The 13,491-nt window shown below is 34.8% G+C and overlaps 1 protein-coding gene across 1 annotated transcript; it reads left to right on the forward strand.

Annotated features, from left to right (window-relative positions):
• The first annotated feature begins 2,703 nt into the window (after positions 1–2,703).
• On the forward strand, positions 2,704–13,491 carry LOC112035681 (acyl-CoA hydrolase 2). The gene is made up of 17 exons (XM_024068514.2): positions 2,704–3,014; positions 3,113–3,205; positions 3,812–3,879; positions 4,005–4,086; positions 4,518–4,564; positions 4,731–4,856; positions 5,598–5,675; positions 7,431–7,518; positions 9,050–9,162; positions 9,376–9,438; positions 9,518–9,573; positions 11,441–11,545; positions 11,696–11,752; positions 12,231–12,332; positions 12,840–12,888; positions 12,978–13,046; positions 13,210–13,491. Exons 1-17 carry the CDS (start codon positions 2,990–2,992, stop codon positions 13,285–13,287), a joined length of 1,299 nt encoding a protein of 432 aa, XP_023924282.1. The 5' UTR covers positions 2,704–2,989; the 3' UTR covers positions 13,288–13,491.

The following is a 13,491-nucleotide window of genomic DNA, read 5'->3' on the forward strand; positions in this document are numbered from 1 at the left end:
CGATTCCTCCCTGGGTCGGATTATGATCTTACACGTGGCGTTGATCTCGCCTCCAGCTCGAGCCCCTATCTTTTTCATTTACGAGGCGTCCCTTGGCCGTTCGTGCTCCGCGCTTGACGTTTCGGTGCGCGAGACGCGCCTTCATCACTGTCCTCGTGAATTGATAAGAATCCAGCGGTCCATGGTCTCTTTGGGATTTAATCAGGATTAATACCGCTAATAATTCTCTTCTCGAACTCTGTGTGGATCAATTCCCACAAGTTTTCACCCTCTATATAAGGCTTTCTGGGGGAAACGTTTCTCCATACTCCATGAACTTTCCAACCCAACTAGAAACACACCCTTTCACCTCCCCGAGCCCCTTCAACAACCCTGCCAGGATTGTGACCAGAGTTGGGAGATATGCGGCCAAGAGCCGTCGTGGCTGCAGCGCCCGCCAGACTTCCGGCGCAGCAGATCCTGAGCGTAACCCTGATAGTGCCCTGCATGGTGTTCAGGAGGGATGTCTTTGGAGTACCTAACGCTCCTCCCCAGGGCGCACCCTTGCCGGAGGAGACGCGCAAGATCACGTCACGGCCGATGCCCGAGTGTTGCCGTCTCTAGCGGCCAACTCCAGTGAGAACTGGAGAGAATCAAGGGAACATCATAGGAAGGGCCTCCCAGTGCGCTTGCATCTGCTCCTCGCTTTGTTCAAGCTCCATCGCACCGAGAAAGGAGTTGTTGGTGGCCTTGAAGCGAGCCAGCCTCAGCCCCCTTCCCCCATCTTATTGTCAAGTTCTCCCATTCTCTTGATGCCAATAAGAGTACGGGATGACACTTCCCTCTAGCTAGTTTTAGAACGGGTCCACTTGGGCCTCTATTTGTAGGATTAGCTTGTAAATTTGTTTGTAAAACACGCTTGCCTGAGCCTCTGTTTGTATTTTGTACTTTTCTTTTAATGAGAACATATCAAGCTTTCTTTCTTTGCTGTTAAATCTTCTACTTTTCTGCGATTTTTTTTTTTATACGTCGCCACCAACCTTCTGTAAAACGACCATTTAAGAACGAACACCTGTTGCGCCGGCCAGCGCACTAATCCTCCCCACAGACGGCGCCAATTGTAGGGTCAGTTTTTGTAGCCCAAGCCCAAAGGATATGGGTTAAAGGCCCAACGAACCTAGAACAATGAATTTGTAGAGAGTGGATCGAAGGTTTAGGCGCTTGCCGGCGTGCATGAGGCATGAACTACTTTCCTTTTTATTGAAAAATACTAAGAACAATTTACAACTGAGGGATGGGCCGAGGAGGTTTTTTCCCTTTTTTTTTCTTCTCCTCTTTTTCTTCTTGCTTTAATCGCTCCTCTTATATAGTATTCATCGTCCTATCTTGTTCTTCCATCTGTTGATCATCCATTTGCCTTTCTTCTGACCGTCCGTCCCATCAGAGGCCTTATTAGCACTCAAGTGGTTCACCTTGATCAATTTCGCCCTGCTAAGGGGTTACATCCCCATTAATGTGGCTAGAGGGGTTAGGTGAATACATTAAGTGTGGAGGTGACAGCTTGCTCTGGGCTTGTCCCCACCCAAAATTATCCTCAGTATGCCGAGGACGAAGAGGTCCTCGGTGTGGATTCAAAAAAGAGTCTCTCCCTAAATTAGCCTCTGATGGTCATCCTTCCTTGGCGTGGGCCTTGGGCCTACTACAAGATGGGCTGAGGCTATCAGGCCCACGGGCCCCACAATATCTCATATTAAGAAATTAACACAAAGTACAAAGAGAATTTTAAAATATGAAAATAGATAAACATTGATAAAGTCTAAACTCTAAACAATCAAAATTTAAAATAAATTTTTTATTAAAAACATTTAATTATTTTATAACTTAATATTACTATTTATTTAATAATTTAGTTTTAATTATTTTAAACTTACTGAACTTACATATGAATCTTCATTATATTGTGCATCACACAGGAATAATACTAGTATAGGAGTATTTCAGGACTTTTAGTAAAAATTCATTAAATCTAATTTATTCCCTCAAATTTCTCCCAATTTTGAAGAAATGAAAATTTGAGATTATGAGAGAAGAGTAATACTAAATGTACAAACTATTTTACAACATTTTTACAAACTGCAGATGTGACAAATTTTTATTAGTTCCAATATAGGTCACTAATATCACATTTATGTTTATCAATGATTATTTGAAAGTTACTAAAACCACATCAGCAGTTTATAAAAATATTGTCAAATAATTTGTGTCTACGAGAGAATAGAGAAAAATGACCAATAAGCGTTCGCTCCTAATTTCACTCTCTACATTAAATCTCCCAAATAAAGAAAAAAAAATCTAAAATTATCCATTCCATAACTTTCCCTCTTCCCAAATCAAGAATATTCTTAAGTACTATTAAAGCATCTTATATTCATGATGAATCTCACCATAAATTCAATAAATAGACCCGCCATAATGTGAAAAAAAAGAACATTATTTTTCATGGTCGCAGTATAAGAATTACTTCCCAAAACCAAACTATTAAAAGTCAAAATAAATTAATTGGCAACAACAAATCTTTGCCATATCTGTGATGGGCCATTATGTTTGACCCTTCGAATTCTCTACAACCAAGTTGTAGAAAATGAGATTCTCAAAAAAACAAGTTGTAGAAAATGAATGGAGTAAGGGGGGGCCATTATATGTTTCACCAATGATTGATTTATCGCTTCAACTCTCTCACATAAGGGGCGCCCCCACACAGTCGGAGAATGCATCCTCTTCCATTGGCTAGATCACATCAGGCAGTGCAAACTGTTATCCTACACCGCGAAACACCAAATCCCTAACCTTTTCTCCCTACATCGCATATGATTTCTCTGCTTCTTTCTTATAAAAGCCGGAACGGAACCACTGTTAAATGTTCACCACTTTCTTATTTTAACGTCTCTCTCTCTCTCTCTCTCTCTCACCCTTTCACTTTCACAATTTTCCGTTGCTCAATCAATTTCCGATGGCCGCAGTCGACACCGAATCAGGTCAGAGAATTTCAAATTTTAAAACCAAAAAAAAAAAAAAAAAAAAAAAACTACGTCTTTGTTTAAATAATTGATTTGAATTTGAATTGGTTTGGCAGTGATGGAGTTCTTGAGCTGTGTCCCGTTGCTACAGAGGCTACCAGGCTCGTCTCTCAAGAAAATCGCTGAAGTTGTCTTTGTCAAACGCTATGGTATATTACTTTTCCATTTCTCATTATTACCATTACTATTAGTACGTTATTGTAGTTATAAATTGAAACATTTGTTTATCTATTTATAATGAATTAGTAAGTTTTCTTAGCTACTAAACAGTAAAAACACTCAAGAGTTTGTTCATTTCAGTGCCAATTTATGAAATTTTTAATGCTTTCTAACAAGGGATTATTAAACTAATACCACAATGAAGGTTCTTGATTCAATTTCTCTTTTGGAATTTTTAACATGTTAAGTTTTTTTTAGTTAGATATTATTTTTCTTATGATGAGATTGTATAAAGATTAATGAAAAATTCTTATACAATATTGAAAGTTTGTATGTAATGCATTGTCTCAGTGATAAACTTATACCTTTATTCGCATTTCATGAGATAGTTTTGAAAGTTCCAATCTCATAAATATTTGAATTTTATTGGTGGGTTTTGAATATTTTATACAAATGATTAATAAATTTTAATAAAATTTGGATGGAGTGGCAACCCGTAATCCCTGCACCTAGTTCCACCCATGCCCTTTTTGGAATTTTCTTTACTGAGCGGGGTTAGCAACAATTGTTTGTTTGTTTAATGTGTTGGGTTGTAGATCCTGGAGAGTATGTTGTTCGTGAGGGTGAAAGTGGCGATGAAGTTTACTTTATATGGGATGGAGAGGTAAGCTTACCTGAGATAATCTCTTTCTTAGAGTGATGAATATAGTTTTTTTATCCCCCCAAAAAAAAATTCCTTGTAAGGATGATAAATTTAAAAGGCTGAAAGTTTAATCTCCTGGTTTACAGGCTGAGGCTGTTGGATCTGTTGCTGCTGATGAAGAAAGTCGTACAGAGTTCCAATTTAAGCGATATGATTATTTTGGTTATGGTTAGAAACTGTTTTCTGTTTTTGTTTTAATTTGTAAGCTATTTATTTGTTGTCATTCAGCCAAATATGAAAATGTTGGTAATTTAGTTTATTATTGTTATCATCTACAGAGTTATGTTGACTGGTTCATTTTTGAAGAGTTTATATATTATATATGGGTTTTGGTGCAATGGAGGGTGTTATTATTTCCAAAGTATCTCTATATATGACATGTTTCTCACAGAAGGGTGCATAAAGTTGTTTGTTATTTGCTATATCAGTACCTTATTTATGACAAATTGGTGGCAATGATGGTCAAAGTGGCCTTTACTCTAGTTTATCAAAAAAAGTGGCCATAAATCTACGTTGCTTCTTGTGTTATTTGCATCTCTGTATATATGCCTAAAATGTTGTCAAAAAATTATGGGAATAATTCGAAATTTTTGTTGCAGGCATGTCTACACTTGTTAATGAGGCAAATGTAATTGCTTTGACTAAGGTAGCTGCAAAATAAATACACTCACATGTATATCATTTATCTTTGGCTTTTGCTTTCCCATAACATATACGTTATGCAGACTGCTCAAGCTTATTGAGATTTATCTACAGAAGCTGTTTTTGTGTATGACTGTAGTGAGTGTCTAATGTTTTGTTTGTCATGGCAGCTGACATGCTTGGTGCTACCCCGTGAACATTGTAGTTTGCTGCAGACAAAGTCAATCTGGAATGCGGAAAAAGCCCTCGAGACATGCTCACTTGTGGAGAGTATATTACACTTGGAGCCAATAGAAGTGTGTTTCTAAACTGTTGTTTGAGAATCTTCTGTTTTGATTTTGAGTGTGTATGCTTCTGCATAGAGCTTTTTCATATTGATTTTTCTTGCCAGCATATCTTGTTCAAGCTTTCTACAAGTACAACTATGCTTATTGTGTTCTTGTTATTGTATTCCTGATTACTTCTGGTTATTTTGTTTTTATGTTGACATGCTAAGCATTAAAAATGAATATTTCCTTATGAAATTATTTTATGAAAGCTCATACATTTTCATGTAAATCATATTATACTTGTCAGATCAAATACAAAGAATTGTGGATGTATAGTTTTAAGAGGATCAAAAGAAGAAAATTCATAAGCCTATTGTGCAAATTTGGAAATAGTGAAAAATTATCTCAACTGGCAGACAAATGCTTTGGAGCCTCATTTCCAAGCATGGGGGGTTCAGCTGCACGACTCCTTTCTTGTCATTCCTCATGGCTAATGCCACATCCTTCTTTTTATTCTTTGCTAATGTGTACATCCCTCTGCCTTTACCACCTTTTGGACCTTTTTATTCTAGGGATAGTGAATTTCATTTTCGTAATAATTTGATCTAGCATTTTTTGTACAAAGTTTATTAGACTAACCCTGAGTTTCTCATGTATCACCTTCTACATTTTGTTTTTTGTTATGAGAAATGCATGCCATATTCTTATACAGAAAAGCTCTGAACTTTTGGTTTATGCTAAAGATTCAACTTTGTTTTTCCTTTTAAGGTAAACATATTCCGGGGGATCACCTTACCAGATGCACCAAAGTTTGGAAAGGTTTTTGGAGGACAATTTATTGGACAGGCAAGATTAAGCTGCTCTCTGTCTCTTTCTCCTACTGGCATGTTTTGTAAAACAAGTTTCCAGTAAAAACAAGTAATAGATAATTGCATATTGTAATAGCCTGTACTAGGGCAGAATCTTTGAACTATTACATATTAGAGAACTTGTATACATGTGCTTGTGGTGGGTCAATGTTTGGGAAGATTTGCCAATGATAGTTATGAACCTTTTAGAAGAAGGTTTAGGGTTCAAAATAGAAAATATTTGTTTTATGTTTGAAAAGAGAAGAAGAAAAGGAAAAGAAAATTTTCAAATCTGCAAGCAGTGGCCATGAACATTACCTGTGAATAATACTGTGAACAGTACTGCTAGAATGAAAAGAAGAAAATAAAGAAGAGAAATGGAGGCAAAAGAATACTAAGGCCAATGTGCTTCAATACTCAAAACACTCAATATTTTATTGATCAACTCTAACTTCTTTGAGCACAGTTATATAGATCCTAACTTTTAACTTCTCTTAGTAGAACTAGGACTGTAATGCAACTTTTTACCTATCAAAAAAAGAACTAGGACTGTTACTTTGACTACTAAACTAAACCCTAATTGAGTTGAACCAAAGCCAACACATAAAGTCCCATAAACAACGTAAGAATTACTAATAGAAGAAAACCCAAGGCCCTTAATAATGGCTCATACCCAACAATTGTAAAATTACTAAGATACCCTTGACTCTAGAATGGCTAAATAAGAATTAAATTATAAAATCTAATTAGCTACCATGGACACTTACTCTTGGGCTTTGTCTTAACCTTCAACTTCCAAAGAGGATATTGTTTCTGTAATCATGCTATGGTTGCACTATCTATCTTCCTCTTATTCATCTGCATGTATGATCTATACACATCTAATCACTTGCAAATTCACTACATTATGTTTTTGTTGAAGTTGAAAAATGATTACTTTCTTGGAGAGTAGTCATTAAAGTTGAATGTTGAACATGCCAATCTATGGTTTAATGTTTGCTGTTTTTTTCAATGTCAATATGTCACTTGATCTCTAGACTATCTTTTGAGAACTTTCAAGACACTTATGTCAATAGATTATAGAGTGACTTACACTTCTTTAAACAATTTTTTATATTGCCTTCATATACTTATTGAATTACCGATTCTCCCAAAAATTTGAGCTATTAGGAAGTGGGAAATTTAACCACTTAACCATAATTGTAACTCTCCCTCTTTTGCGGGCCTAAACTCCTCCTTAATGAGTGGGTTCCAACACATGGGATTTTGAACAATTAAAATGGGAGGTAAAATGGAGACTGGGAACAAACTCAAAACCTCTTGTTCTGATACCATGTTAAATTACCGATTCTCGCAAAAGTTTAAGCTATTAGGAAATGATGAATTTAATCACTTAACCATAATTTTAACAATACTCAACCAAAAACTGCATCATGCTGTATGTAGAATACTCTTTTTATGGGATACCGCAGCATCTGGATTTCTCTGTGCATGAATTTAAGTTAATTTCAATTTGAATATTTATTAACGTCAAAATTTATTAGTAATTTTTTGTAGTTGCTATAAGAATACTCATCCTTTTTTTCCACAGTTTATTACATTTTGGGATAACTCGTGCAGCTCAAACAAGTAGATTTTATAAATATAGATTGAGTTTTTTTTATCGGACACAGACAGTGAATACAACTTGGAATCAATAATGGCTGGAGCTTTTAACAAACTCATAGTCTTTAAGATGATGTGTGCTGTGCAGGCATTGGCTGCGGCGTCAAAAACTGTTGATTTTTTAAAGGTTGTCCATAGTTTGCACGCGTATTTTCTTCTTGCTGGGGATTTTGACAGTAAGTACATTTCTGTCACCTTGTGTTAAACTTCTGTGGATAGCATTTCTTTCCAATGTTATTACTCTGTACCATTTTTTGTCCATCTTTCTTTAAGATGTCTCATAACAGTGCATACATTGGACTTCCCGATGCTACCTTTATGTTTTTGAATTGGATGCAGTAAAAATAATAAAAATAAAGGCAGTAGTTATGCAGATATCAATTGCATGTGACTGCCATCAAATAGTAAACAAAGCTTAGGCAATTTTCTGGTTTTTTTCTTCCTCAATTCACAAAGCTTTGTTTAAAACTTTAAATTCAATTGATTTTCTTTATAATTAATTTTATTGACAACTTAAATTGAAATATATAGTTAACTATGTGAAAAAGAATCTCAATAAAAGCATTGTTAATTTTAAGGCTTTTTAAATTTCATAGATTTTAAATTTCAGTAGTTACTTCCATATAGATATATATATATATATAAATTGCACTTATTTTTTTATAAGGATATGCGTCATCTGTAATTAAGTTATATCCATTATCTTATTTTTGAGATAGTCTTTTAGTTCTAGGACTCAAATTTGCGCAAAATTAGTTATGTCACTTGGTGTAGTGTGAGTCACCTTGGGGTTTCAACATTGAACATTCTCTTAGCTTCAACTTTAATATTTTATATAAAAATATATAGATTCCTTGAGACATTCAATTTATGAAGATTGACAAACAAAAAGGGATAGAGGGATTGTTAATATTATTATTATTATTATTATTATAATTTTGACTTTTTATTTCTGGAGCATGTATGTTGGTCTCTAATCTAGCTAATTGAAAGATAATTGTTACGTGTCCGGTCTCAACTGCAGTAACAAATAAGTAATAAGAGAAACAAATTTGTTTCCTGCCAACTTTATGTTAGACTTTATATTCTCAATTTCCTTAAGACTTTTCTACCTTACATTCTTGAGAAAAGCCAAAAAAAAAAAAAAATCAGGTGGAGTCATCCTATACAGTACTTTTCCCCTCTATTTATTTTGCCCTTGCCTCTTGGGTGTGTGTGTGTAACCCTAAACAGTGGCATCCATTTTGACAGAAATACTAAAGTATGACTTGATTAGACTAAGAAAAGTGATTGGATTTGGAGGTGTAACAAGTCTAGGCCCTGTTTCAAAATATTTCTTTTTATGTTTAAGTTGCTTGTCTCCAAGCCTCTTGTTGTCTGCGTAAAAAGCCCAAAATATTCTTCATTTTTAGTGACTGCATAAAGAAGTAAAAGTTTGAACAAATTATGGCTTTGAAATGATTTTGTGCTTGAAGTTTTCATTTCAAATTGTTGATTCAATATGTTATGGATTCATGCAATGTTGAAGTATATACTGTTCTGCATATCTGCTACAGGAACTAATATTATATCTTCATGATTATGGAACTATAACTTAAATTTTTGCACAATGATATAAATTTCTGGTACCCTAACCCATTATCTCTTTCATGGATTAAAATTAGTGAGAAAGGTATTAATGGTACGCGTGTAACTATGCCTTTGTAGTGCCAATCATATATCAAGTTCAACGAGTACGTGATGGGAAAAGCTTTGCTACCCGAAGAGTAGATGCGATACAGAAGGGAAACATTGTATTCACATTACTTGCTTCATTTCAGGTATGAGTTAATTGCATGCTATTGAAATTTTCCTGAGTTGGGTTTGGCCAGTGGTTGCTTTTTGATCATGATGCATTTTCTTTGCCATGATTTTTTATGTGGTTTTGAAGGTGTGAATATTTAAAATTATTTTAAAGATTGTACTTATGAAAAAAAAAATTTAAAAATATTTTAGTGTTGCAAATGTAACATTTGATTAAGTTAAATTTACAGAAAGAAGAAGAAGGGTTTGACCACCAGGAAGCAACAATGCCTTCTGTACCTGCTCCAGAGATGGTAACTAATATTTGTTTTCCATTTTTTATTAAACATTTTCTCATTTCTTGCTGTTTTAATTATTGTCTCCAACTTGCAGCTTCCATCAATGGAAGAGCTACGTGAGAGACGTCTCACGGATCCACGTCTACCGAGGTAAGATTTGTACTACGCAATTCACAGTTTTTTGCGATCTGCCCTTGCATATGGACATTCCATATCTCCACTAGTTAGATATAAATGATTCATCTTTCCTCGCGTATTGCATTTTATTCTATAAATGATTGGTTCTTGGTTATTGTTTTGTTTATTTGTTTTCTTGCTGATGTGCTTTTATGTACTTTATAATGATCATAGTAAACACTAGTTTTGGGAGTTTTTAAAAGAACATAATGGAATGGAACCAAATGGAATATAATGTATTTGGAAATTTTAAAAGAAGGAACAGAAATGAAAGAAATATATAGTTTTATTATTATACCCAACTCCTTTTTTATTTTTTCTTTTGTCTCAAAATAGGGATAAAATCAATAATTTACCACCATTTCATTAAAGGATTGAGTGTTCCTCCCACTTTTGGAAGGAATGTTTAGAAGGGAATGGGATGGAATGAGCATTCTATCCTAATCATTCGATTCCTTCCTTCTAAACTCCCAACTGGAAAATGGATGGAATATTCTTTAAAATCCCTTTGAATTGTGCCATTCCATTCCTCTCCCCACTCCAAAATGGAAGTTAGTTTGGTTATTTGACAAGGAAAATCCTATTAGGCAAACCTATATGTGTCTCAGACTACTTATAAAGTTCAAAACTATAGTTCTTGTTAAATTGGAATTTCATAAATTTGTTGGAGAGCTTTATACTGTGATCCCGTCTTTCAGAGTTATTAGGTTTAAGAAGAATGACTTGAAGAATCTGTTTATGAATCAAGAAATTCAAAATATAGGAGAATTACTAAATTCTTTATTTGTTGTTCCATAACTTTTAGGTTCGGTACAAGGCTGCCTCATTTAGCAAGCAAAACCATCTTTAGGATTTAAAAGAAAGTGAGTTATATATTACTTATCAAAAAAGAAGAAGTAAGTTATATATTATATAGGAATTCACCATTCCATAGGCTGTGTAAGTGTTTAAAGATAAAAGGCTAAGGATGAATGTCCACCTTTACTTGCTTTGAAGATAAGATGCTATTTTTGGTATTGTCAAACTCACTATATAATTATCTATGGTACATGGGAGTCTTTGGATACTCGTGGTATGGTTGATAGTATGCTTCTCTACCAGGCTATTAAAAAAAATGTTACATGTTCATTATACATTAATGAGTACAAATGCAGTTCTTTTTTTATGAGGAAACAAATTTCATTAAGAGTGCAAAGGGGAACGACCCATGGGAAATATACAAGAGATACACCAAAGAGTCAATAATAAGTTTAAAAAAAAAATAAAAAATAAAAAATTTAGACAAGGTAGAAAGAAGAAAAATAATCACTGGCAGCAAATGCATGCAAGCGAACCTACACAGACACAGTGCTTTCTCTATATCAGATCCTATTTGATATAAGCATGTGAGCCTCCAGTAAAGTAGACCAGGATAGCCTTCCAGTTAGAGCCTAAGAATAAAGTGAACCATTATTATGTCTGTATACGGCTTCACTTGAAGATAGGCACCAGAAAATCTGCCATATATTTGTGACCTGTCAACTTGTTTCAACTGAATTTTATTTAATGCTATTAATATTTTTCTGCTAGTTTTAGGAATTGATAGAGACAAGCGTGGGACATTGTTTCGTAGTTCTGTTCTGTCTGCTTATGTTTTGTTTTGAGTACTGTTGCTGGTTTTCCTGGGTAATGTGTGCTTTGCAGTAATTGTGAAATTGGATGGATTTTCATTGTTATTGTACCTAAAGATCATCTTTTGATTATGAGCCTAATAACTGAATGAAAGCTGTCGTTTGGTTAGATTTTTTACTCTAATTTTTTTATCTTACATAGCTAAAATGTTGGTATTTGGTTGATTCAGGACTTATCGGAACAAGGTGGCCGCTAAAAATTTCACCCCTTGGCCCATAGAGATACGGTTTTGTGAGCCCAGAACTTCAACCAATCAGACTAAATCTCCTCCAAGGTTAGCCTGGATTATTGTGTTGGATATTCATCTCTTCCTATGGGCTAAATATGCACATCACTTATTCTAGAAATATGGATATGGTTTTTGCTGCATGCAAATCCATGTTTACACACCACATCTTTTGAGTACATTTTATTTGTATTGCAGTTTGAGGTATTGGTTTAGAGCAAAAGGCAAACTCTCTGATGATCAGGCCTTGCATAGGTAAGCAAAACCTTTTTTAAATATATATCCAAGGTCGGTTCTGCCTTGCTTGAATAAAAGCTGAGCAGAATGAATATCTCATAATGAATGAGCTATGTGGCCTTTTGTATTGTTCTGCGTAGTTTTTGAGGGAGCCTTATACTGTAATTATTGATATATTCCTATTAAGTTAACATGCCATGTCATCTATCTGTTATATTTACATGACTAAAAATCAGCCTTACTGTTATTTTGACCCTTCGTAGAGGTCAGGATGAAAGTTTTTGTTGTTGTGCCTTGCCCCAAGAAAGGTTTAGTTGGCATACATGAAAGAGTTCTTTGGACAGTTTACCAGCACAAATAATGCCCCTATGCGATGTTTGTTGTACTCTTAATTAAATATAAATTCAAATATTATTAATGATATCTGGATAAAGGTCCAATTTACTTGGCTTTATTTTTGTTCCTTTTTTTTAATATGCTTTTTGATCATTTGCAGATGCGTAGTGGCATATACTTCAGATCTGATATTTCTTCAAGTTAGTATGAATCCCCACCGTAGGAAGAATTTGAAGACAAGGTCTGTTAGTCTGGACCACTCGTAAGTATCTGCGCCATATTACCAGATAATTAAACCCCAAAGTGTGTGGCCAATATGTCAAAATTATAGAGTACTTTTATATTCAGTATCAGTTTGACAATAGGCCCTGATTTTATAATGGACTTTAAGCTGTTATATGTCTGAAAAAGATGACCAAATCGTATTTTGCTAACATGGTTTTAGATTTTAAACGAGAAGCATGAAGTGAATTCAGGTAACTATTGCCTTGTAGCAAACTGCATCGAAAATAAAAAAATAAAAAATTGGACAATTCCTTTTGTATTGTTGACTAGATGCACTGCTACTATCATTTATCAAATGATGTTTCTGGTCATGTCTTGGTAGTATTTCTGTTGGCAAACTTAATTATCCTGACATACATGTTGTCAACTATTTATTGTATGTGCATTTAAGTTCACGGTCAAAGTTGATTTAAGAGCTTTCCTTTGCCACTTTTTTTTCAATCATTAATTCATTACTATAAGCTTGTTTTCATTTCCATCTCAGGATGCACTTTCACCGCCCTGTCAGAGCCGATGACTGGCTATTATTTGCGGTACGTGCCATAAAGTGTTTAGTTCTCATGTTTAGCTTTGTTTAGATGCTTATGCATGCAAGTTTGTTTGGGTTTATTTTTACCCCCAGATATACAGTCCTGCTGCCTACAATGCACGTGGCTTTGTTTTTGGTGAAATTTTCAATAGAAAGGGAGAGGTAAAGATTTCATTATATGTTCATAAACAGCAGAAACAATCTTTCTTTATTCTTCCTTAATTACCTCCTACTCTTTTTCTCTCTTTCTTTGCTTTTTGCTGTTTTCTCTCCATCAAAGTGATGTCTGTGTCATGAACTGATTTATGCATGTCTTGATGAGCAGCATGTTGCATCGGCAACTCAAGAGGGCCTACTTAGGGTGCTTAGCAGTACAATTCCACCTGCGGCGTCGAAGCTGTGAACTGGTTGATGCTAGGCCGTGCCAATGGAGTATTCTGCTAAACTTTTGGTGATCCATCAGGTTTAGGTGCCAAGATTTTGCTCGTGCCCCCAATGTTTACCTTTTATATTAAATATTCAATAATGATTTGTGCAGTTGTAACAAAAATGAAAAAGGGCGAAAGTCAGTTATTCCAACTATGTAGCATTCAAGATTTTATTTTTC

Source organism: Quercus suber, unplaced genomic scaffold (assembly GCF_002906115.3).
Source record: "Quercus suber isolate HL8 unplaced genomic scaffold, Cork oak 2.0 scaffold_373, whole genome shotgun sequence".
In the NCBI taxonomy this organism is placed as follows: domain Eukaryota; kingdom Viridiplantae; phylum Streptophyta; class Magnoliopsida; order Fagales; family Fagaceae; genus Quercus; species Quercus suber.

Bases quoted from the DNA above. Each gene is read 5' to 3' on its own strand.
- LOC112035681 (XM_024068514.2), top strand. From the start codon at position 2,990: ATGGCCGCAGTCGACACCGAATCAG. The intron at 3,015-3,112 runs GTCAGAGAATTT...TTGGTTTGGCAG, and splicing joins CGCAGTCGACACCGAATCAG to TGATGGAGTTCTTGAGCTGT. The intron at 12,333-12,839 runs GTAAGTATCTGC...TTTCCATCTCAG, and splicing joins TCTGTTAGTCTGGACCACTC to GATGCACTTTCACCGCCCTG.